This window comes from Vanacampus margaritifer, chromosome 9 (assembly GCF_051991255.1).
Source record: "Vanacampus margaritifer isolate UIUO_Vmar chromosome 9, RoL_Vmar_1.0, whole genome shotgun sequence".
Lineage (NCBI taxonomy): Eukaryota > Metazoa > Chordata > Actinopteri > Syngnathiformes > Syngnathidae > Vanacampus > Vanacampus margaritifer.
Window position 1 is genome coordinate 15,042,003 of NC_135440.1, and position 24,009 is coordinate 15,066,011.

The 24,009-nt window shown below is 41.3% G+C and overlaps 1 protein-coding gene across 3 annotated transcripts; it reads right to left on the bottom strand.

Annotated features, from left to right (window-relative positions):
- Positions 1-749: 749 nt before the first annotated feature.
- Positions 750-23,775, bottom strand: kmt2bb (lysine (K)-specific methyltransferase 2Bb). 3 transcript variants are annotated; one of them, XM_077576774.1, is made up of 36 exons: positions 23,415-23,775; positions 22,065-22,134; positions 18,473-21,952; positions 18,203-18,384; positions 17,539-17,658; positions 17,051-17,237; positions 16,446-16,683; positions 16,288-16,355; positions 15,941-16,192; positions 15,682-15,788; positions 14,848-14,973; positions 14,276-14,389; positions 14,022-14,168; positions 13,837-13,929; positions 13,621-13,738; positions 13,377-13,490; positions 13,010-13,194; positions 12,789-12,890; positions 12,310-12,420; positions 11,893-11,969; positions 11,541-11,764; positions 11,250-11,353; positions 11,002-11,139; positions 10,705-10,863; positions 10,492-10,609; positions 10,319-10,397; positions 10,081-10,241; positions 9,808-9,975; positions 6,643-9,706; positions 6,193-6,293; positions 5,415-5,552; positions 5,079-5,331; positions 4,827-4,934; positions 4,660-4,743; positions 3,180-3,309; positions 750-2,469 (listed from the first exon to the last, which is right to left on the bottom strand). In XM_077576774.1, exons 1-36 carry the CDS (start codon positions 23,718-23,720, stop codon positions 2,194-2,196), a joined length of 11,502 nt encoding a protein of 3,833 aa, XP_077432900.1. In that variant the 5' UTR covers positions 23,721-23,775; the 3' UTR covers positions 750-2,193. The 3 variants fall into 3 exon arrangements, with proteins under 3 accessions (XP_077432900.1, XP_077432901.1, XP_077432899.1); XM_077576775.1 differs by having other exon boundaries at positions 16,446-16,635; positions 23,391-23,775; XM_077576773.1 differs by having other exon boundaries at positions 23,391-23,775.
- Positions 23,776-24,009: the final 234 nt, after the last annotated feature.

The following is a 24,009-nucleotide window of genomic DNA, read 5'->3' on the forward strand; positions in this document are numbered from 1 at the left end:
TGACATCTTTATTTAAACAAATAATATAAATTAAAAAAAAGTGCATAGAAAAATTAAACAGGTTTAGAAATACGTATACAAATATTTACAAACTCAGGGTTTATTTGTACATGGTAACAAAGACATAAATTTAAAGATCACAATGTTCCTCATTTTTGTCTTTTACACTTTAAAATAACCCTACTATATATATTTATATATTTATATATATATTTGTGTGTGTGTGTGTGTGTGTAAGTATATAACATATAGCTTTCTGAACAGATTCTGGGCGAGGTGGTAAGGAACTTTTTTTTTTAGACATCTGATTACAATTTTGCATCCTTCATTGCAAACGCAACACACACACACACACACACACCTAAAATGACACAAAGTCAAGTGTCAACAAGCACACACCAACTCTGCAGACAATAAAACAAAGGTTTCCTCTGTTTTTGCATCAGTATTCCCAAACATCTGTCGTGACAGCTGAGGTAGAATCCTTGCAATGAGTTGGGAGTGACTCTCCTTTTTTTTATTATTATTCTTTTTTCTTTTTTTGTAGCTAAGTGATTGACACTTATTCTGGGCTCCATCCCAGTGATTGGACATGCAAAATGGGCACAAAGGTTGACACACATTTAAAGTCTGCTTAAACGTGGTTTGGGAAAAACTGAAAGTGGGGGAGTGGGCTCGGGGCAACAAGGGTTTAAGGAGGCAAACAGTGCTCGCTTTACTTCTGTGGCATTCTCTAAGACCGTCGTCAGTTTGTTGCCACAACATGATGAAATAAAATTTAAATATTCTTAAAAATACCTGTTCAAAAAAAAAAAAAGCCATAAATGTATGATTCGATTGCCTCAAAAGAAAATTCAAGTAATTTAGTGAAACCAAGGACAACACTTGTAAACAAAACCGGGCACGACAAATGGAGCTGTACACCCACCACCATTTATACAAAACAACCTTTCACCATTAAAAGTAAAAATCAAAATGCGAATAAATATCACGACTAATTTCAACAGTGTGAATTCAATTACGCTCATTAAAGACAGTACTGAACATCACTAAGAACAACATTTCCTTACTATCTTAAATTAGGTGCTGAGTGCATCGTCTCCGGCTCCGTTGAGGGCTTGTTGCGATGCAAAGTGTGTGCACAAAGCTCACAACGAGCCTGCTGCAGGAGTTCAACGCACACACTCAGTGGCAATTTTTTTTACACTAGCGTTCTCCCTGATTTACAGAACAACAGTAGCGCGTTTCGGAAAATGGGAATTTGCACGGCCGTTTACTGTATGTGCAACTGTGGGACAATCTTGTTGGAATTGCTGAAGAGTAGAACGGAATAAATAACTTTTTTAAAAACTGAACATGATCACTCGTAACGTTTGGTTTGGGTAGTGTTTTGCTACATATTTACTGTACATCAACAAAGTCTATTCATTTCACAGAAAGGTGGAAAAATGAACAGATGATGATGAGTTATTCAATGCTAAGGACTGCTAGAGTGCATTTACTAAAATTTGCGTTCTGCGCAGGGTGAACACCCGGCTAACCCAATCCTTATCTGCAGGACATCTCAGTCCTGAGAATACCCTTCGATGCTTAGCACCATGGTTGTCATCTGAAAGGGAGGAGGGGGGAGGGGCGCAATAAAATATGTCCACAAAAAGAGATGTGCAGATCATAAAATAAGGTTTGGGTGAATATATGGCTTAAGAACTGACCTCACTTGAACACAGATGGGGCATTAATGTTCCCTTCACTACAGGATGGAGCAACAATGATTTACAAATGTACTAAAGAAAGACAACTCTTCTCCTTTCGAAAAAGACCGAAACTTAAGGAATCTCTCAAAGCCAAGCTGTAGCTTTTCAGCATTGATTTCGACAGATAAGGCTTGATGTGTGTGAAATGGGGCTGGGGGTTCACAGTGAACCGGAAGCCCCGGTCATATTATAAATAATCAAACCGTGAGTCGACGTCACAGGCAGCCTAGGGTACCCTTCGAAACAGGTATCAGTGTAGGACAACCCCCTCTTCCGCTCCTCCAAACTATGCACACGGAACGATGTCAATGTCTTAATAGTGGCTAATATCCGTTCTGCGCCAAGTGCCTTCAACAATTCGGAGCTCCGTCCAGTGCCACCTTAATTTAAGGCTTTCTAGTAAACGAGAATCTCTCAGTCTCAAACGATGACGGCTCTCTCAGTTGAGGAAACGTCGACAGCGCCGGGCGCCGCAGTTACAATTGAGCTTGTTGCTGGCGTCCTCGATGGGGAACTTGTAGTCATAGGTGAGCTCCTCTCCCCTGTAGATCTTCCTCAGAGCAAAGATGACGATGTGCTTGCGGCCCTCCACGTTGATCACTCTCGAGTAGCAGTTGGGCTCACACGAGTGGTTGATGAATCTGGCCGCGTTGCCGTGCATGGTCGCATCCACCACATCAAAGTCGTCGATGCGGAACATGTAACAGCCGATACCCTGGCAAAAAGAACACAACAAACTCATTTGCTGCCTTTTTTGTCTCCCTTTTTATAATCATACAGTCTTTTCTCGCTATATCGCAGTCCACTCCCTTGCTATACCACAGATATTTAATTCAACGTTTTTACAAAACCTATAGAGGCAACTGAATTAAAAGTCACCGGATTGACTATTTATGGCACCAAAAGGATTCTAGTTAAGGTAAGCCATTTTGAACTAAAAAAAACTTTTCTGTAGTTAGAAGCAGAAGTTTCAAATGCAACCGGAACTCATTCACTGCCGTCAACACAATTGGGGAACAGTTTTTTTGGGGTGCGAGTCCGGGCTCTACTCTTCTTGGTCTCGATTTTGGTGCTCTTCTACTCCTGCACAGTCACAAGTTAGAATAACGTGCTTCAGAGCCAAAACATGGCACCGTTTGATTTTACGTGAATTAGTGCTCGGAAGTACCGACCCAAATCGGTCCAAACCACAAAAAGTACTAGTAGTAAACTAGACTAGTAGTCTTCGGTACCCATCCCAATTCCCCCCTAAGAATGCGACTCATACTCTTGAGTGAGTTGTGTATGTTTCTCTTCTCCTTCATGATGCATTTTTTGACTGGTGCAATTTACATTCAAGAGCGGCTTCATCCCCAAAATATGGTACCTCTGCGATAAACGGTATGCAGCTACACACAGTTAAAACTGATAAAAAATGAGACACACCTTGCCATCGTAGTACTTCTCCCTTTTGTCAGTGAGCACCGAGCGAATGACAATGCCAGCATACTCGATGACCATCTCGCCTGCTTCAATATTCCTCTTGCAAAAGAGTCCACGCCCATGGATTGCAGACCTACATCAAGTGGGATGAAAGGTTAGATGAGCTCACTCAGATACTGTGCAGTGATGCCTTAACATATGAATTTATTAGGGTTTTTGTTTTGTTTTGTAACATTTTTTTTTACCTTTTCAGTCACATAGGATACATTAACATAGCACTTTTGAGATATGAATTTAATTGGTTCCGTGACCACACAGACAACTCAAAACACTTGACTAAATTGATATTTTCCCATTGAAATGAATGGAAATGACCTTACTGTAATCCATTTCAACCGCACCAAAAAAAAACAAAAATAATTGTGTTTTTAATAACAAAAATTGCACTCTGTAATATTGTACATTATAAAAGGGTACAATAATTCCAAAATATATGTATAGAATTAAAAAAAAAATTGAATGGAGACGGCCAATCCTCAGTAAGGTCCAGTAAATATATATTTTTTTTTAAAGAAAACATGCTTGTGAGTTAGGGCTGAATGATTTTTTTTTAATGCTATTGTTAAGTTTAATATTCCTAGAGTGTCCTAGAAACCTTGTGGTTTGAGAGTCTACTTGTGTTGGGGGTGCATTTTACATCTTATTCACTACGGGATTATTCAACAATGTCCTTTGTGAAGATGACCTAAATGCAAATATGGGAAACACAACAATCCAAACGGTACAGATTCTATTGCCGCCTTCATTACCAACATGAAATGAATTACATTCATCAATTTGGGTTTGTCTGTTCAAAAATTTGTTTCTATGGTTGCAACTTTATAAGTAGTTTTAAGATCTCTAGATGATTCAATAATGTTCCCTTTAAATTTTGGTGAGAATAAAGTCACTAATGATGTCAGCAAAATGATTTCAAATATTTTTTTAAATGAGTGAAACAAACAATTTTTTTTAGAATTATATTGTATAAGGCGGATTCTAAATATCACAATTTATAAAATTCTGATGAAGAAATAGTAGTAAAGAAGTGAAGAATATGAAGAATGCTGGGGTGCACCAATCAGGGTTTTATACCGACGTTATCAATCAAACATGAGTGGCATCTGCCGGTCACATGGATTAGATGCAAGTTTTAAAATGTATTTTAGAGCTCCAACTGACAAATTATTTTAATAATTGAATAATCTGTCTATGTTTTTTTTCCTTCCATTTATCTGGGGGGAAAAAAAAATCTCATTGATGGTGCTAAAAATGCACAAACAAACGATGATTCAGTTACTGGTTTGGTGTGGGTGAACGTTTTTTGTTGAGCGTCAATAAAAGGCATTGATCATGCACTTTTCACAGAAATCGGCCGATCAATCGGAGCACTACTATTACAATGATATTTAGAACTATTTGGATAACAACATTTAGAGCTGACCTGTACACGCCGACAGCCTCCTTTGATGTCTTTTCCAAATGCCTGAAGCGCATGGCCATTGGCAACTCCAAACTAGTGGCCCGTCTAAACAGAAGAGGATTAATTCATCATTAAGTCATTGCAATACGGTAAAACAAACAGCAAAAATGATAAAGACGATGCCTGACCTCGTGGACTTCAAAAGAACATCATCTTCTTCATCGTCATAAGACCCAATGTCAGGAAGCTGCCTATGCTGTGATGCTAGGAAGTTGAACATGTCAAATGTGGATTTTCTGTTGAGGGAAAATATTTTCGGGTTTGAATTAGTATTTGCCTGCCAAGTTTAGAGATTAAGCACAGGGGAAATATTTAACAGTATTACACTTTTACAACACGGTTCACTGCAAATTTAGCTTCAGCATTTTATGCACACAGACCTAAGGTAGAACTCAGAGCGGGCACAGCCAGTGAGATTGACCGGCAGATCATCTTCCTGGCTGAACTGCTTGAAGAAACGGAAGGTGTGATGCTGGCAGCGGTGCGCTCCTTGAAGTTGTTCCAGCAAAAAGACCACAGCATCGTGGAGAAGACCGAGCATTCGGGCACCTGTGATCCTCTGGAAAGCCAAAGGTCTCAACTTTGCAATTGCTCGTGCCTCTTGCACACCATCGATCACCGCTTTCCAAGCCACTATAGGAACAATTGAGAATTAAGTGTGTTAAAGGCAAATCCATGAAAAAGGGGGTGAAACCATTTTACAAAATCAGACTCACCCTCAATAGTGTCTGCCTCCACATTGAAGCCATCATCACTGCTTATCTGGAATCGTAGGTGAGGCTGATCTTTGTTTGGCAAACACTCCTCGTCCTCATCAGATAGAAGCGAGTCGTCATCTGAGGCAGAACCTGCGCCTAAGAACGCAAACCTTATTTATTAAAACGCTCACAGAAAAAACACTTCTTTCATAGTTTAACTCATTCACTCCCAGCCAGTTTCACTGAAGCAACCCCCTTAGCTCCCAGCTGTTTTACTGGATTTTGACAGATTTTGCAAGGCCCACAGAATATTGTGTTCTATTGTTATAAAAACATGGAACCTACCCAAAAGAAAGATTAGTCTCTTCTTTCATCAGGAAAATAAGTATATTTCCATTTGTTTCCATTTTGCAGAAATTAGCATTAGAATAGAGCTAAATTTCATCATTATTCCCAAATCTGTATAGAACTATGGGGAAATCTACTTTTTTGGAACATGGCCCTGGTTGATCTCTGATACTCTGCTGCCACTTGCTGGTCATTTTTGTAATTACTACCATTGCTTCACCCGTTCTCTGCAGTTCAGAGGTTGCAGCAAACCCTTCTGTATGCTCTAGCATAAACAATTTTTTTAACAAACAAATGCGTCTTTGGGACACTTAAAACATATAAAATAGAGCGTATTTATACATTTTTGGGAGCAAATGAGTTAAACATGTCACAAGTCATCTAATGATTTAAGGTACTTTGGCTGTAATGCACCTTGCTATATAAATAATATAAAAAAAATACACACCAGAGTATTTCTTCCAGTCAATAAAAGTGCTGTGACCAACTGGCTCCGAAGGTTGCTGCTTGCCATATTCACCCTGAGACATATAATCCCATGGTTCACACCTGAAAATAAATAAAAGTGATAGTATTGAACAAAGCCAGAATACTCCCTACTTTCACAAATGTGAATGGCTATTAAATGCATTGGAATTAAGATGGGTCTGGCATCTCCAATGTCTGTGTGTAAACAATAAGTCTATGGATTGACCCAGTTATTGCTGTTCCAAGTTGCCCCGTTTTTTCCTTAAGGGAGGGTAAAGGAGTCATCAATTAAGGATCATGAGGGATTAAAATTTTTTTTTAAGTAGAATTGATAGTCGATTAAAATTGACACTACAGTTTGAGGAATTACGATATCCAAAAACGCGCCATGAGTAGGTTAATTTCAACATTCAACAAAAGTTTATCTTACCCAGAGCTTTCAGAATCACTTTGACGCTCTTGCTTCAACTCATCCAGGTTCAATATTCCTTTCACAGTTGGAGTCTTGATGCGAACTCCAGAGGCCCTGCTGGAGACACTCGGGACGCTTGGTCGTTTGCACTCGTCCTCGCTGGTGGGTTCAGAGGCTAGAAAATCCACTTTAGATTTCTTTGTGACTATACGGTCAGAAAGCGAAGAAACTCTCTTCATGCGGACATGGGTGCGAGGGCGGGATGCAGGAGTAGGAGCTGTTTTGGGGCACGGTGCTGAAGGTTCAGGTTCAGGTTCAATGAGTAGGCCAGGGGGCAAAACCAGTGACGAAGGGCTAAGTGTTCGAATCCCGCTCCACTTGGGGGTGTAGTTGCTTGCCATTGCTTGGTTGATAATTGCTTCTGCACTCTCCGCAGGAGATGCGTCTGAACTCTTTGTTGATAAACTACACTGGCCGACTGTCTTGGAGGACTTAGATTTTTTTGATGCACTAGACTCTTTCTTTTTTTCTTTTTTGGGTTTTTTCTTTTCTGAGGCAGTTTCATCTTTGGGCTTTTTTGTATTATTTCTTGGCTTTTTTACATTAATTGATGGCAATGCTCCATTGCTATTGTGAGTAAGCAATTGTGTAACTGTGGTAGGATTCTGCTCTGCCGTATTGTCTGTCGTGGAAGGGGTTGACATCACGATTGGCCCAGGAGGTGGAGTAGGCATGTTTCCGGCTGCTGCTAGAGTGGCGGACAGTGCATTGCTTTGCAAAAGACTGGCAATCTGAGTGACACAGTTAAAGGATGGAGCATTAGGATTTGGCAGCTGGAATGTGTTGCTGTCTGGGTTCTTTACAAAAATCTGCCCAAGACGGTTCACCAACAAGACATGAGGTGTATGGTCCACATTTGGACCTCCAACCTCCTTCACAGTAAGAATGGCATGACCAGGCAGAGCTGGGGATACCACAGGCTGCTGAGGTTCTAAAGCAGGCCTTGGTGTGGAAAAGTTTATTGAGATTGTGTGACCAGATGAAGCATCCTTCTGCACGGATGAAGAGCTGTAGCCATTTAAAATTACTGGGGATGTGGTGGTTTGGAGTGGTGTTGGAGTAGCTATGCTAAATCCAGGAAAAGACGATACTGAAGCAGAGGAAGACACAATGGTGACAGCTGTCGAACCCAAAGGCTTTGCCTGGGTGGAGTGCATGGATACCGAGATGCTAGCAGAGGTTACTGCTTGGACAGATGTCCCTGATAAAGGTTCATTTTGGGGTGCAACATTTAGCAGAGTTTGTGTCGCGTCTCTGACGGGAGTTAGGGTGGCTAATTTGTTAGACAAAGGGTTTCTTTGTTCTAAGGTTGAGTCTTGTGATGTGTTTATGGACTGTAGTGTAATATTTGTGAGCGAGGGCTGCGTGAAACCTGGTAAACTGGAATACTTTTGAACAGAGTCTGAAAGTCCACGAGAAGGACACTGTACATGTGGCAATTTTAGAGCACGCTGGGCATTGTCAGCTGAATTTGCCATGGAGTTAACGGTGATGTGGTTCCCTAACACAGTGCAGGCCTCAGCAGATGACACAAAGTGGCTGCTGTCAGATCTTGACTTCAGGGGTTTTGACGATTCCGGTGGAAGGCATTCTAATAAAGGAACTGTCTCTCCTAAATGGGGCTTACAGTCATGTGTTTCAAGAGTAGCAGGCATTCCAGAGGCAGATTCTTGAGAGGAACTCTTTAAGAACTCCTCCGAACAGGAGGTCTCAGACACCTTTGTCAGTAAATTAGGGATCCCCTCAAGGGTAGGAAGCACACTTTCCTGATTTCTGTTAGGATTTTCCACTTTGTGAGAAGAGGCCACATGCATCTCTGGAGAGAGCAATCCCCTGCTGATGTCTTTTGAGGATCCTGGAAGATTTTGAAATGTGTCTTTGGGGTTTGGGACTGCAGATAAGACCGTTAGAGATGAGGAATCTTTGTGCTTGTAATTTGGTGGCACTTCGAGGTTCTGATTCAGGATTCTATTGGTTCTGTTAAATGTTTCTGATTCAGGGATATCACTTTTACTTAGGTTTGTGGTTGAAATCTTTTTACCAGAACCATCAACTTTTTGACGATCATCACTTGTAGAAATGCTTGCATCACTCTCTGTTCCATCATCTACACCATCCAGTTGAGCCACGTTCCTGGAGGAAGTGGATGTGGGAGACTTGGAATGCTCTTTTGACCCAGGACAGCTAACAATAGTCCGAGAGAAGTCAAAGTAATGTTCCATATCGTCATCAGAAGACGTGTTGCCCAGGTCATTCCTGCCTGAGGCTGCTGACCGTGGAAGACTAGCAACAAAGGACTTTCTTTTCTGTACCTCTTGGGCTCGACTCCAGAATTCTTCTTGATCATCCCCCTCCACCACTATTTGCCCACCACAGTTCATAGCCACAACTTCATTCAGGACTGTCTCTTCAATTTCCAATTCTGTCCTCATCTCCTGTCCAAGAGTCATGCTGGGATCCTTGTGATATGAAGTAAAGGGAAATTGGCCTTCATCTTTCTGTTCATCCAAGTCCCTCTGAGGTGAAGTGCCATTTGCGGGAGAGACATCTTCCGGCTCAGGTGATGCCAAGAAATTGTGCGGCACTTCAACAGAATCTGATTGACTCAGATCAAAAGATAACCGTGTCCTGGGTAAATTCTGTATAGATGGAGAGAAAGACAGACTTGGAGATGCAAATGTTCCTGCACTGTCCTGCCAGGGAGACTGAGGAAAGAAAGATGAGGCACAATGGGTCTTTGCATTACCAGGGCAACGGACTGAGGAAGTATTTCTGCCCCCACCTGGGCGGGCTAATGAAGAATTTGTCAGGCTGTCTGAAGTAGCACTTGAGAAAAGTGGGGAAGTTGGAAGAGATTTTCCTGCACGAAGAGTTACTGGTCCAGTTGGGGCTCCGAGAGGAGCGGGAGACTTGTTACTACGTAGGCCTGTTGGCTGCGCATGGGGGTTTTGGCGTCGAGCTCTTCTAGTCTCTTCCAGATCACTTACTGTTAGTATGTGGTGAGGTTTTATTGGGATTGCTCCTAGAAAGAAAACAGAACCAAATTTAGAGCTTAAACCATGACAGGCATCTAATTGTTCCGAAGTTATTCTGATCAAAAATTCATAAAAAGCAATACTTCACCTGGGGATGGTAAAGGTCGGGACATTCCTCCTGCTGGTCTCCTGGTTTGTGGATAGCTGGGAATCTTTGGCTTTGCTCCATGATCTGGTTTTGTTGATTGAACTGTAACAAGACGGTCCTCAGATCGGGGCTGTGATTCTGATGTATCGGTCACTTCTCTTTCAGATTCTGATTTTTAAAAGGAGAAAAAAAGACATTGCTATTTCCGCATACTTAATTCTACTATGATAGTCATCCTGACTGACAATATTTACAAAATCACAGGATAAACACCTGGTAATGGACAGGGGTTGTGCTCGATGGTGTGATTGTCTCCTTGGTCAGGCATCTCCTCAATGGGTTTCTCGGGTATTAAAGGTTGGACTTCACGGACTGTGCATGTATATTTGCATTTTTGAAGTGGATTAACAGTGCTCCAGTACCAGCGAGAACACCTATGGGAAAAAAGGCTTTTAAGAACTCTTCAATCAGCAATCTCAAATTTATTACATAAAACTGAAAGGTAACTTACTGAAATCCCACAGGAAACAAAGTTCCTTTGTTTGCTGAAAGTTCTGACAGGACACCAAGTTTGTCAATCTGTAGAGAACCTGTGATGATAAAATGCATACAAACGATTAAACCAACATTGATGAAGTCAGAATGGCGTCAAAAAGTTATGAAAAGTAGTGACTTAAACCATACCAATCATGACATTGATTAACTCTGGCTCCAGTCCAGTAAAGAACTTTCTGCGAAGGCTGATGCCTTCAAAATCCACATACACCCGTCGGTTTACTTCAAAATCCTGACCGGTTATCACCTTGACAACATCACCCAAAAAACAACACCATTTTACTTATCAAGATCAAAACACCAAGCCCATTTTATTAGGACAGGGGAGGGCAAAACCATTACCTTCCCACTGAGCAGATGCTTATGTTTGTGGCAGTAAACCTTCTTGTCATCCTGGAATACACAGTGACGGGAGCGGGCGCACATAAAGTGGTAGTTGCTCTGACAAGAAGTCAGGCAGCAGCCAACTGTGGCGCCTGTCTGGTTACACCTTTCACACCGCTACAAGCAAAACAGGATTGAAGGAGACAGAATATTACTTTAACTTGCTGGTGCAGGAGCAGCTATAATAAGACTGTACAAAGATCTGGTAGATATATTGACAATCAGAAATTATATTGGCAAAGTAAAGAAACTAACCATTAAGCGACCCCTTGTGACGGCACTCTGTACATGTAGCAAAGAGCCGTTGTCCTCTTCAAACACCTCAGCTGACCACAGACTGCAGTTGACATGTGCCCACTCATTCTGGCCCAGGTACAACAACCTGCCGGCATCCTACAAAACACCACAAATCTTTCGTCAGAAGTCAAGCAAAATTTTCCATCTTGCAAGATTTACAAAGGGTGTGAGTAAATCACAGATTTTATGTCAAGTACATTACTTACGTTGGGTTTACGGTCTCCATATTTTTGGCACAACGAGCACTGCCTCTCATCATCTTTCGACCAGCCTGTATCCAGATCCGCTTTTGAAAGTCGTCCCCTTTTTCCTGTGTACATGTGAAAATAAAAATGTAAAAAGATGCATGTTCAGATAATGTAGAACTGGACGTTATGAACAAAATAAGCCTAAAAAAGCAGCGATTTGATTTTTACAAATTAAAAAAAAAAAGATGGAAAAGCCCATACACACACACAAAAAAAATATAATCTCTAATATAGTGTTCAGAATATTACCTTTTAATTTATGCCGGAAGGCACTGCTGGTTTTGAAGTGGCTCCAGCTTGAATACTCCGCAGACATTGGAGGACCCACCTCATCTTTCCTATCATCTAAATGTTGACCGTTGTCATCCTGCAAGAGTTCCAAAGGAGTTCTAGATAGGAGCGCCTCCCTTTCCTGCCACTGAGCATAGACATGCTCCGTGGTAGGAGGATGAACAGCATGTGACAGCATCCCCCTGCAAAGGAATCAAACCAAATGGAATTAATCAGCATTGCTTTCAATTACCAATTAGTGAGCCTAGGACCAAACCAGTTTCACCAGCAATAAGATTGTACACAGTCCGACCAATGGGTCATTACTCACATAGGCAATGTTTTGGTACACGAGTTCCATACTTTTGGGTCTTGACTGTTGAACCAATTGAAGACCTCTTCAAGCAGCTTTGGACAAAATAGAATTAGTTATAAATTTACCAGATATCATAAACAACAGTAACACATGATGTTTAATCCTCAGATCACTTGACACTTGTGACAAAATGTTCACAAAGGGGAATACAAAATAATGTTATGACGGCACTCATATAAGCACACACTTTTTTTTAGAACAACCAAATATTAAAATACAAATAATAAACTTTAAAGAAAATGTCAATCAAATGATTGATGCAGAACATTTGAATTAAAACACGCTTCAAGTGACAAAAAATACTTTTATCGAGGGATATCTGATGTTAAAAAAATATATATATATCTATATCCATATATAAATATACAGTACCTTTAAATAGTATGAGCGTGCCAGGGCAGTTGGTCTTTGCTCTTCTGGAAGGCTTTCTTCTTGTTCGAGCCTTTTTCTTACCACTTGTACTACATCTTCATGGAACATTTTCTGTTAAGAAATATTAATTTTGAAACGGCAATTTATATTTAGGTCATTGTTGAGTTCAAAAAAGTTCTCATTATGTCCTTTTAACTTTTGTATGAACAAAGTTAATTTAAATGTTTTCTCTGACAGGGTGACATTATACAAGGCACTCATACATACTTATGTGGATACAATAATTAGCCAATGTGATCCAATACTACAAAAAAAATTCTTGCATAACCACACGTTCAGTATGGATCTACTGCTACTGTTTTTTTGTTTTCAAATCCATAAGTGGACATTAAATCAATAGAGTAGGAGCAGTAATAATATAAAACATTTTTTTTAGTTACAAAAATCTGAGATTTAGATGAGGACGTGTTTGGACTCACCAACGTTATATAAAGGCCTTTGTCAAACTTTTTGCCCACAGCTCGGAGGTCACAGGCGGGTCGTCCTTCAATTCCACTGTCAGATCCCACCAACTTTTCACACTGCAGTAGAACAGTAGCATATTGTGCATACTAAATTTCATGATTTATATTTGAACCATTTTGCAAATTTTCTAAGGCTATATATTTTTGACATATTAAAAGAGGGCTGAATGTCTTACCTGGGAGCAGGTAACAAGGTGCTGGGTGAGACTGGAAGACAGCAAGCAGGCTAGAACCTTCTCTACTCCAGATCGGAGCTCGATGTAGAGAAGTTCTCTCCAGGCACTGGGCTGAGTCACACTGCATGGCTGACATGAATACACCACACTCTCTGGTAGGCTGGACAGGATCTCATACAGTTCATCTGAAATGTGTTGACAGGAAGACAGAAGTTAGCTGAAATGTCAAAGTGTTAAATGTAAAGTTTCAAAGTATTGCGTTACTTATTAATAATCTTCCACTGATCTGATTGGCTATATTGGATCCTGATTGTGTAAAGACTGTGTAAAGTTGTTGCCATATTCAGTTGACCAAGGTAAATATTACCTGTTAGATCCTCACACTTGGCATGTACCCAGTGGTTACATGTGCCACATTGCATCATCTGACTGTCGTAGTCATTGTCCTCATAGCATTTGAAGCAGATTGGACAATAGTTACCTGATGAGACAAAACATATACTCAGAAAAAATGACACCAGAACTAACAGATTACTAGTTAATAACAACCCACACGAAGTCAAAGAAAACTTCCTCAAATTGCCTCAAAGAAACAATTATAATTTCCTTACCCTGTTCATAGAGTTGTGAACAGTCTGGACAGAGTCCTTTATCATGGTTCCAGTCAATGTCCCAGCTCTTCCCAGGAGTAACCCCGCAACTCTTGCACCTGATGCATGTCATACAAACCTAGAGAGAGTGTGTCACACTGTTTTACACAATCTGAACATTTCAAAAAAACATGCATGACTCTGTATTTTTTTTTTTTTTAGGCGAGAGCAACCCACCCACGCTTTCCTCTTTTTGTTTTGTTTTGGGTAATTTGGTCCAAGACAGGAAGCATGATAGCAGTTCTGACATCTTTCACACTCCAACAAGGGCTGAGGAAGAATGTTTGAAGAATGCGAGTGAAGTTCATTTATTTAAAAAATAATAATAATAATACAATGACAGCATGAGTTGTGGTGTGCACCTTTGATTGCTTGTTTTTCCTGCCACACACACGGCAAAACTTGCAGTGACGACAGCACCAGTTTTCCTTGTTTTCCACTGAGGGGCGCTCTGCCTCTTCAAGGCAAAACCAGTGGAAGGGCTCACAGCACACTTGGCAATGCAACATCTAAAATTGAAAGACATTCATGGCTTAAATATACATTGTAACTGTAAAAAAAAAACTTATATTTTCATGTGAGAATGGGACATTAGAACATTCGAAAATATAATTACCTCATGTTGCCCTTTACTGGCACAAAGTAGGCACACATGTGGTGGGATGTTGGGTGCAGAGGTTAGTATACTTAAACCACCCATGTTCCAAACATTCTCCAAAGTACAGTCCTCCTGAAAAGCAATATACAACACGATGACTTTGAATTACTTACGACACAGTGTCTGTTAACAGTACATATGCTTTACATTGATGACTGGGTAGTTACAAACATTTCCGTGTTGAGAGGTGTGAGGAAAGGAAGCTATCATAGTTGTAAACAAAGTAAAACAAGTATTAAAAAAAAAAAAGATTTTAAAAACATTTTAAGAGTTTGCTAAGGTCATCAAGGGCCATTTTGACAAAAGCAGAGCCACGCCTGCTAGCAAATTGCCTATCATGGCATGGTTCAATGGTGCGTTTTCTAAACTTGCAAGACCAAACAACTACTACACAAGGCTCGAAATAAGCGGGTTCACAAAACCATTCAAAATTCGCCTTTTGCCCCTCATATTGACACATTAAAAGGCAAAACTACGAGTGGGCACAACATGCTTACGTTACATACGTGCAGGAAGTTAGAGAAAAATACCTTGAAGTCGACACGGATTTTATGGGTGGGTTTTGAAGACTCAACCTCCCTCTGCTCAAATCCATTAGCTAGGGCAGCCAGGACACTTGGTGGCGTCTCCTCAAAGGGTGCCTGCGATGACAAACCCTGAAAGACCAACATTACTTATACGTGAGAGGGAACATATACCTAGAAGTACACATTAACCTTTTTTTTCTGTTTTGCACCCATACTTATTAAGAAGTATTACATACACTTTGGGTATCCTGTATTACTTTGGCATCTGGTTAAACAAATGCAACATATTCCAGGGATCGAGGAAAAATGAACATGACAGAGTGCCATCAAAAAAGACATTTACCCAGCACATTCACCATGTGACCCTCCACAGACAACAGATCTTGGGCCAAATTTGAGATACAAAGATTTTTCTGAAAGGGCATTAAAAATGCTGTCCAATATAAAATCCGTAAATTGGGTAATATTTGGGATTGCAGAGAACCACAATATTTTTGTTAATGCCAGACATGATGTGTTTTTCCTTGTTTTGCGCACAGCAGTAGCCAATGAGGCTAGTTGATTTTTGGACTTTTTTCAGGGAGACGTCGCTGCACCCTTTCAAGAAGAGCATTTTTTAGAGGCATTGGTAAGAAATTCACATTTATTCCAACTGGGAGGGGATCATTAATTATTTTTCTGATGTTAACTTTAATCATATCTGAAAATGGATCATTTTCACATACTGTAGTTAATTTCTTTTATGGCTTTAGCTCAAAACACTGCCATGCGACTTCCGATTGGTTTCATACTGAAGGGTCACATAATTGATTCAAGAGTAATCTCAGATTTTCTAACCTTCTCAGGTTTGCGTCGAACAGATGGCACACGATGTGAGCTAGATTTCCGATGCCGGATCTCATCATCTGATATATCTCCCAGGAATCCATCCAGTGAAACAAAGTCTTCACAGCAGAATAATCAAAAACCATAAAAGTTAACAGATGCATCACTCTAAATCTGAGTCTCTTTCATACTGTATATTGTTATTGCTGTCCTTGTGCAATTTACACAAGGCAGTGATAGATTGGGACAGATCTGTTGAGTTTTACTTTACCTGGACTCAAACGAGGCCCATTGCCTCTCTTTCTGGCTGGTGAGGCTGAGCTGAGGTTCTTTTCATCCAGATCTGAATCATAGTCCACCAGGTCAAAGTAGACACGGGGTTTTACAACCCGTTTTGGCTGCTTCCTCAAAGACGGACTGTTACTGTCTCCCTGGAGGCCAGAAGGCGAGTCTGCCACACCCTCCATCCCTTCATCATTACTTGAATGTCCTCCACTGAAAGAGGATCGCCGTCGTTTTGAACCTTAAAAACAAAGAAGAAACAACTTGTTGATTCAATAGCTTTTTAAGAAGTTATTTCAGACAACATGGAATTGAAGGACAGGAGTGAGAAATCACCTTTGGGTGCCGTTCTTCCACTTAGTCTCCGGGCTTTCCTCTCTTCAATTTGATCACATCTCTTGTACCTTGTGGGGGTAAAAGTACACAAGCCTGTTATTATTTGCGAAAAATGCTCATCCGCATACTGACAAAAGTTTTATTCTCCAATAACTTACACACAACACTGCCGTTTGGTGTTGGGACCACCAAACTTTGGTTTGTCAAGGCAGTTGATGCATCTCCCACAATCATCTTCGTGGTTGCAACCCTTGCACACACCACACCTCCGAGAGCGGTACCCGAAAGGCCCAAGTCCTTTTCGTTTCACAAAGCCGGAGGTCTTCTTGACCTTGGTCACTTTTGAATCTGAGAAATCAGGACTGTCAGATTCTGATAGAGAACCATCTGCAACATCTGAAATGCATGAAAGGAATGGAGCAAAAATGTTGCAGAATCATTTTCACTTTTCATCTTCAGAAATAGATTAAAATAGATAGTTTTTTTGTGTTTTTTGTTTTGTTTGTTTTTTAACCATGGTGGTCTACTGGTCAGCACAACTGTTTCTCAGTTCTGAGGTTCAGGGTTCGAATCACAGATAAAACAATATAGACAGGTAAGCATAGAACAGTTTTTTCCCCCTTTCAAATAAATTGCTAGATATTGGCTTAATTTATTTTACAATTCTGTTGATTTTGATACAAATACTAAGGGTACGGTACAGTATGTCACATCATTGATAAAGGAAAGCAAACGGTAAGTGATTATCATTTGGCTTTCCTACCTTTTGCGACAGCCGAGGGAGAGATGCCTGTTCTTTCATGCAGAGGCAGAGCGCTGAGCCTCGGAATGTCATCTGGTACCAATGCCCGAGGCTGCCCAAGCACCACAGAAGCAGCACGGCACACATGCTTGATGCGTGGACCTCCTGCTTGACGGAACTCTTGGCACAGCGGCGAGATCATCTGCGACTAGGAGGGTGATAAAAACAGAACAAATGCTCAAGCTGAAGGAGTACATACACACAGATGCAAGAGCTATCAGAGTGATCAATTTGAATTTTTTCCCAAATGTTAAATATATTTAATATTATAAATATTTAATTACAGTACACATAGAATGAGTGTGTTCTATTGCATCAGCTTTTTTTTAAGCCTTCTGTAAAATTCTTTGTTATCTTGAGACCCAGCAGATAAAAGGTAAAGGAGAAAGATGCAAGATATTTAGTTAGATCAATCGCTCTCCGCAAGCCTTATTGATTTACACACTTACTTGTCCTTGTGATTGCTCTGTCTTGATTTGAACATCAGTCTCAAGCTGCACTCGCTGCTTCCTCCTTTGTCTCTTAGAGGTCAAATTTCTCGATCGGACACCAGCAGGTCCAGATAACAGCTTTAGATATGCAAAAAAAAGAAAGGCATCCATTTAATTAAATTTTCAGGTTCAGAGACTGGGTTTTATCCAGGAGAACAAGCTCTCTTTTCAAGCTCACATAAACAACATCACCTGGGCCACATACTTTCATTTACAAAACCACCCATACTGCTGCTGCCTGGGTAACTAAAACTCTCTACTGTATGATCTCCCCTTAAAGTCACTGCACAAGCTACAGCTTATCTAGAACTCTGCTGAGAGCCCTGTTGTCACAAGAACCCAGCCCATGCACATCATTCAGGTCCTGCAACAACTCCACTAGCTCCCTGTCCAATACCGTATCACGAAAATTCTGATCTGCACCTTCAAGGTCATTAATTGCGTCACTCCAACATATCTTTTTGACTGTCTTCACAATGTCTTGCCCTTTCCACTGCCAATCTGTCCCCCGGTTACCCACTGCTACTATGTACAATGAAACCTAGTGCCCTGAAAGATCACTTTTAAAATTATTATAAATTATTATTAATATTCCTTATCTATGTTGAAAACATGGTTTTACCCCTGAGGATTTAATCTGTTTCTGCTGGTCAATCTTCATGAGCTGGACTTTGGCTTTTCTGAGCAGATTGAACATTCGTTTATTCGCTCCAGTAAGACGCGCTCTCTGTGAAGCTCCTTTTCCTGCAGCAGCAGGATGGTCGTCTTCACATCCGGCTGGCTCCTTTGTAGACTGCAGCTCGGCTATGGGTATGAAGGAACATATTGTGTTTTCAGAGGTCACCCATAGCTCTTTACAAATAACAGCATCAGTAAATAACGTTGCTAGTACCTGAGTGAAGCTTAATGCTGTCCTTCCCTGCTGGATCCTCTTTTTCACTGTCCCGATCAGCAAGCGATTTGGACTTTGTAGCTTTAATACAAACTTTTCTCACTACTCCTGGTGTGCCTAGGTCTTCTATCTTGAGCTTGGATTTTTCCGTACCAGTGTCCGTGTTGCGCTGTCTCAAACTAATGCTCATGGCCTCATCATCAAGTCCTTCAGCTAAATCAACAGGCGATTGAAGAGATTTGCTACTTTCCACATCTGTTGCACATTTGCTTTGGGGAAGTCCTTTGTGCAACTTGTTCAGTCTTTGATAAATCTTAAAGTGAGCGGCTTGCTTATTAAACTTAAGGGGTGGGGTCTTTTTCTGAGCATCCAAAAGGCCAGCAGAAATGACTTCTCTGGGTTTTCCAACTGGGGGAGATACAAACAGATCCTCGCATTGGTCCTCCGGAGTTTTATCCAGTGTAAAAATTTCCTCAGTCAACTCTGCAGGCAAATCCCACTTCAAATTGGAGTCCTTCTCAAGTGAGCTCTTCTTTTCCATTTTCACGCTTTTTGTCTCAGAAAATAGACTGGCAGTTATATCTGCTGTATCATCCAGATCATCAGATGAAAACAAGTCCAGATCCAGTTGAGCTTCTCGCAATATGTCCTCCTCGTCTACAGGCAGGATGGGGGAAATGGCTTGTCCCATCCCTTCATCTCGCCTCTTTCCTGTGCGTATTTGCAAGCCCAGTTGCAAACCTTTTTTGGGGGAGTTTCTACGCGGCAACATTGACATTCCAACATCATCCATAAATCTTTGTGGGGTCTTGATCACTCGAGAGGATCGGGCACTTACGACAGGCATGATGAAGTGTTTGATGTTTTTGACAAACTTTGTTTTGCCAGACGGCATATCAACTGCATCTGTTGGTGGCCCATCCATGAACGAGTCGGTTTCTTCCTCTTTCAAATCGCTGCCCTCTTTGTCAAGCCCAATTTCTATTAATGTAGAAAGGATGGACTCTGGTGGTGGCCTTTTGGAGCCAAGCTGGATGGCAGAAGGTCTCTTTTTGTACTTTTTATGCACACCAATGAGTTTAGGACCAGGGTCCAGAGCGCTGCCTTCTGATTGGATGGAAATGCCTTCTTCAAATGTTCTCCGACTTCCTAATGATTTAAGAGATGCAAACTTCCCATCTGTGTTCCTGTGTTTGTGCTTCTGACGCTGCCCAATTAGGGTTTTACGCCTCTTTTTTGCTTTCTTGTGGGCTTTCTTTTTTACACATAATGTGTTTGGCTCACTTGCTTGACTTTCCAAATCCAAGGGTGGACGAAAATCTATCAAGTGAATGTCTGATTCCTCTTTTACCGGTAGCTTCCTTCGTTCTTCCTCCGCAGATACAGTGACCTGCGTTTCGTCAGGATCCACACTTTCTTTTGCCTCGGGCTGATTTGCTTCTGTTTCTAAAGCCTTGTCATCTTTTTGTAGAGACTCAGCGTTTGCAGATTCAACAATGACCAATTCTGTACTGACCACACTTTCTTTAGGTGCAACAGCCTTTTTCCTTTGAGCAGACCTCTTTTTCCCTAATTTATTATTGCGACGTCTCTTGGGTTTAGAAGGCACTGGCAATGGCTTGGCCTCGTTAATTTGTGGTTCGGCCTCATTCTCAATCTTCTGCGGCGACACTTCAACGGGTACCGCTAGAGGCGCATCAGTTATCTGTGCAGGCTCCTCAGATATTTCAGAACCTATGCAAGATTCTTGCAAGGATTTTATAATCGGCTCCTGCGGGGAATTTTCAGGGAGAACCTGTGAGCTGGACTCTTCTGTTAAAACCTGAGCAGGTGCTTCAACACCCACCTGTGGTGCATTTTCAACTTGTGGACTGGTTCTCAAACGTCGCTTCCGCGGAGTTGTGACAAGTTTACGAATGACCGACTTTTTTGGAGGTAAATCAAGGCTTAATGTTCTCCTCCGTAGTCTCCTGGTTGGTAGGACGTCCGGCTCTGGAGAAAGGGCATTATCCTCTTGAATTCTGTCTACCTCTTTTACATCCTCTTGAACTCTCTCTTCTGCTTTAGTGGCATCATCTTTTTTCTCAGGCACAGGGCTGACCTGCTGAACCAAAAAGGACATCTTGGATTTTTTATGTCTGCCAGGAGAGGACAGTTTTTTTATTTGAAAAGGTGGGACAACTTTCCCAGAATCCAGCTGAGTGGCTTCTTGACGAGTGCTTTCACTTCCATCCTGTGTGACTTCCACCTGTAAAGCAGGCATTTTCTCGCATGTTCCAGCTGCCTCGTTTTTCTCTTCAGTGCGTGCTGTGGTGCTTTCCTGTGGCGTTAAATTGTCCAATTTTAACGGCTTCAAATTCTTCTCGACATTACAGTCATTTAGAGTGGACAGATCCAATTCAGAAATTTCTGTAACACTCTCTGTAGGTCTGACCGTGTTTTCAGCAGGCCGGATCTGGCTCAGTGACTTAACTAATGATAAAGTCCAAAGGAATTTTTTCCGCTTCTTTTTTCGAGTTGACTTCCCGCTGGACTGAGCATCGTATTTGGGGTTCCTCATTTTTATCAACTTCAAACTTGGAACTCTCCCCTCGTTCAAAGACAACCTATCATTGGATTGCACAGCTAATGGATCAGTCTCTGTGGATGATCGACTGTGATTTTCTGGGACTGGAACATTCTTGTTGAGTCTTTTACTTTGCCTCTGTCTGCCCCTCCTCACGGACAGTTTTGGCTCAACTTTTTTGGACACTTTTGACTTTGTAACAATTGTATCACTTTTAATTGGATTTTCAGGTTCAGCAGGAGCATCCAAAGCGGGTTGCAAGAGCGGGTTGGTGACTCTATTGCTCCGCCGAATGGCTTGTTGATTACACTTGGACTGCTTTGCAATTGTTTTTGACTCAACAGTCTCTTTAACAGTGTCAGGTTGATCCGTAGATTTTCTCTCTTGCGATTTCTGGTCATCAGCCACAACTTTGGTACCAGGCTTGTCAAGAGATACCATCCCTTTTGAAGCAGATCGTCCACGTCTTCTTGCAGGTAGAGTCCCCACTCCTTTATCATCTACAACCTCCTCAGATGGTTCAGGTTTTAATTTGACATGAGCACTAGAAATGTCTTCAGCCTGAATATTCTCGGCTTGGAGCTTTGCCTCAATTCTTTTAAGCTTCATCTTCTTGACTGACTTTTCATGAGGTTCCTTTACCGTTTTAATTTTCTTTTTTGCCACCAACTTTATTGTAATCCTTGGTGCTGGCGACAACACTCCACCTTTGGTCAGCTCCTGTTCCGCAGTGCTCTTGATTTTAGAACGTTTTCTGAAACCTTTAGCAGGCTCTGATTTGGAAGATGCGGTGTGCGTCTCTTCCACCAAATGTTCATCTTTAACAGGGTCAGGAGGACAAATAGCTGCCTCCTCAGCTGGTATAACAGGCGCAACCTTCTTCTTTTGTCGTTTAGGTTTTGTGTTGACATCACCTACAAAAAATAAAATATATGTAAATATTCAGGCTGAACACAAAAGTGCTGTTTAGTTTACATTTTAACTTGTTCATATGTAATTAAAACATGTATAATAAGTGTTTTCTACCTTTGGAAGGGTTCTGTCGAGCTCCTTTAGAGCTTTTTCTTAGAGCTTCAAAACCTTGGAAGTCATCGCCCTTAAGAAGAAAAACAATAATTAACATGTGCAAAAACTTTAACATGAATCTGATGGTAGTAAACTTAATAAAATCAATGTCCAAACACAAACACAGTCGCAGCAACACACACACACACACACTACATTGACAGCTGGTGTACAAAACAAGAAAATACTGACGAAATGCCAAAAAGTAACAAAGCTAAAACATGACATTATTATGACAAGTGATGCACACTTCAATTGTATAATCATCCATACTTAACATTGTTACTGATTTAATTATAAAATACAATATTAGGCAACGGTAATTTAAAATTTAAAGAGATTAAATTAAACGCAATTGTCAATTTAACTAAATACTTACAACGTCAATTAATATTTCCAGTTAAGTTGTGATGCAGGTGAAATATGTATACAATGTAATTTAAATGACATACCATTAGTGTAACTAACTTGAAGCACCGAAAACAAAAATGCAAGGCGAGTTTAGAATTACGTTTCCCTCCAAGCACTGTACTGCATTATGATGTCTTACTGATGCATAAGTTATGTGTGAAAGAACGTAAACTTGAAGTTACATTAATTATTCTACTTTTGATTTATTTCTCAACAAGTCTCTAAACGTAGAAAATTAAAGTTTTTGCTTGCTCAGATGTAGCCTCTCCACAACGCGTTAAAACATTTAATTAAACTCTCATTAGGTGTGTTCGTAACACATTAGCATTACGAGGCAAGTAAAATGGTTACACTCGTTATTGCGTATTTTATTTAAAAAAAGACATGCGTGTTAGTAAAACACAACCGTTTGCAGCACGGCTAGCTGCTGTGCGGGGCACGGGTGCTAGCCTTCCCGTTCTTTGTGTTCGCTACGTTTAGCTGCCAGCTACTTTGGCCCGATAAGGAGCGGGCCACTGGAGGGCTAATTGCGTTTGCTGTTTACAAATTGGCGTACTCACTCACTAGCTTTCATTAAATATTCAAGAGGAAAGTGTCGCGCGGTCACATTTACAAAACGTGTAACGATTATAGCAGCACGAGCGTTAATGTTACTGTACTTTACCCCTTCCAGACTGTATTTTACAGTGCGACTCACTAATGTCACGAAAAGCTCTGCTAACATTGGTTAGCATATGAGGGCTAACGCGTTAGCTTAGCACAGGGATGTTGACATTTCTCCATGGCACCAATAGACACACAGTAAGAGACAACAATCATTTAGACACATTTAACTGCATTGTAATGTGTGGGGGAAAATAAAATAGGTATACTAACTCCTGAGTCGGTTTGGGACCTCACCTCTTCACTCCCACTAGAGCTGTACCCAGCCTGGCCAAGGGTCTTGTGGCTCGCCTCTATTCCAAGTAAGCGCAAGTGAGACTGGTCTTCGTTTAACGATACAACCAGGTTTGTGGGCCTTGGCCCTCCATAAGTCACATCATCAGCTTCTAAGCCCGAGCGCCCGAGTTGCCAGCGCTTCTCGGAGCGCAAACGACTACGAGATGACCAAGGCCGACCGGGGAAACGACCTCTGGCCGTCGCGGTTCCACCTTGGCCTCCTCCGGCAGCCGCGGTTGCTGATCCGCATCCCGCTGCCGCCATCATTGCTTCGACAACAACACACACCGACGGCTAGCAGGATCGAGCGACGAGAGACAAGAGGGAAGGCGCGAGATGGGAGGGGGTATGCGCAATGCACGATGGGAAAATGAGTTTTTCCTCAGACGTTAAGGCGAAGTTACGCTTTGTAGACACCTGGTGGCGATTGGTGCAAACTGCGACGTCAAACGGAGGTTCAATGGTTGATATTCGATTGTTCTGTGAGGAACAACAAAAACAAACCCTTAAAATACATTTTACGTTTATTCTTCTTCTGTTTTTTTTACTCAGCTAA

Coding starts and splice junctions, on each gene's coding strand:
- kmt2bb (XM_077576773.1), bottom strand. CDS start 23,720: ATGATGGCGGCAGCGGGATGCGGATCAGCAACCGCGGCTGCCGGAGGA. Junction 17,659..18,202: donor AACAGATTAAATCCTCAGGG/GTAAAACCATGT, acceptor GCATATCTAAAG/CTGTTATCTGGACCTGCTGG. Junction 5,332..5,414: donor GGAGGCAGACACTATTGAGG/GTGAGTCTGATT, acceptor TTGTTCCTATAG/TGGCTTGGAAAGCGGTGATC.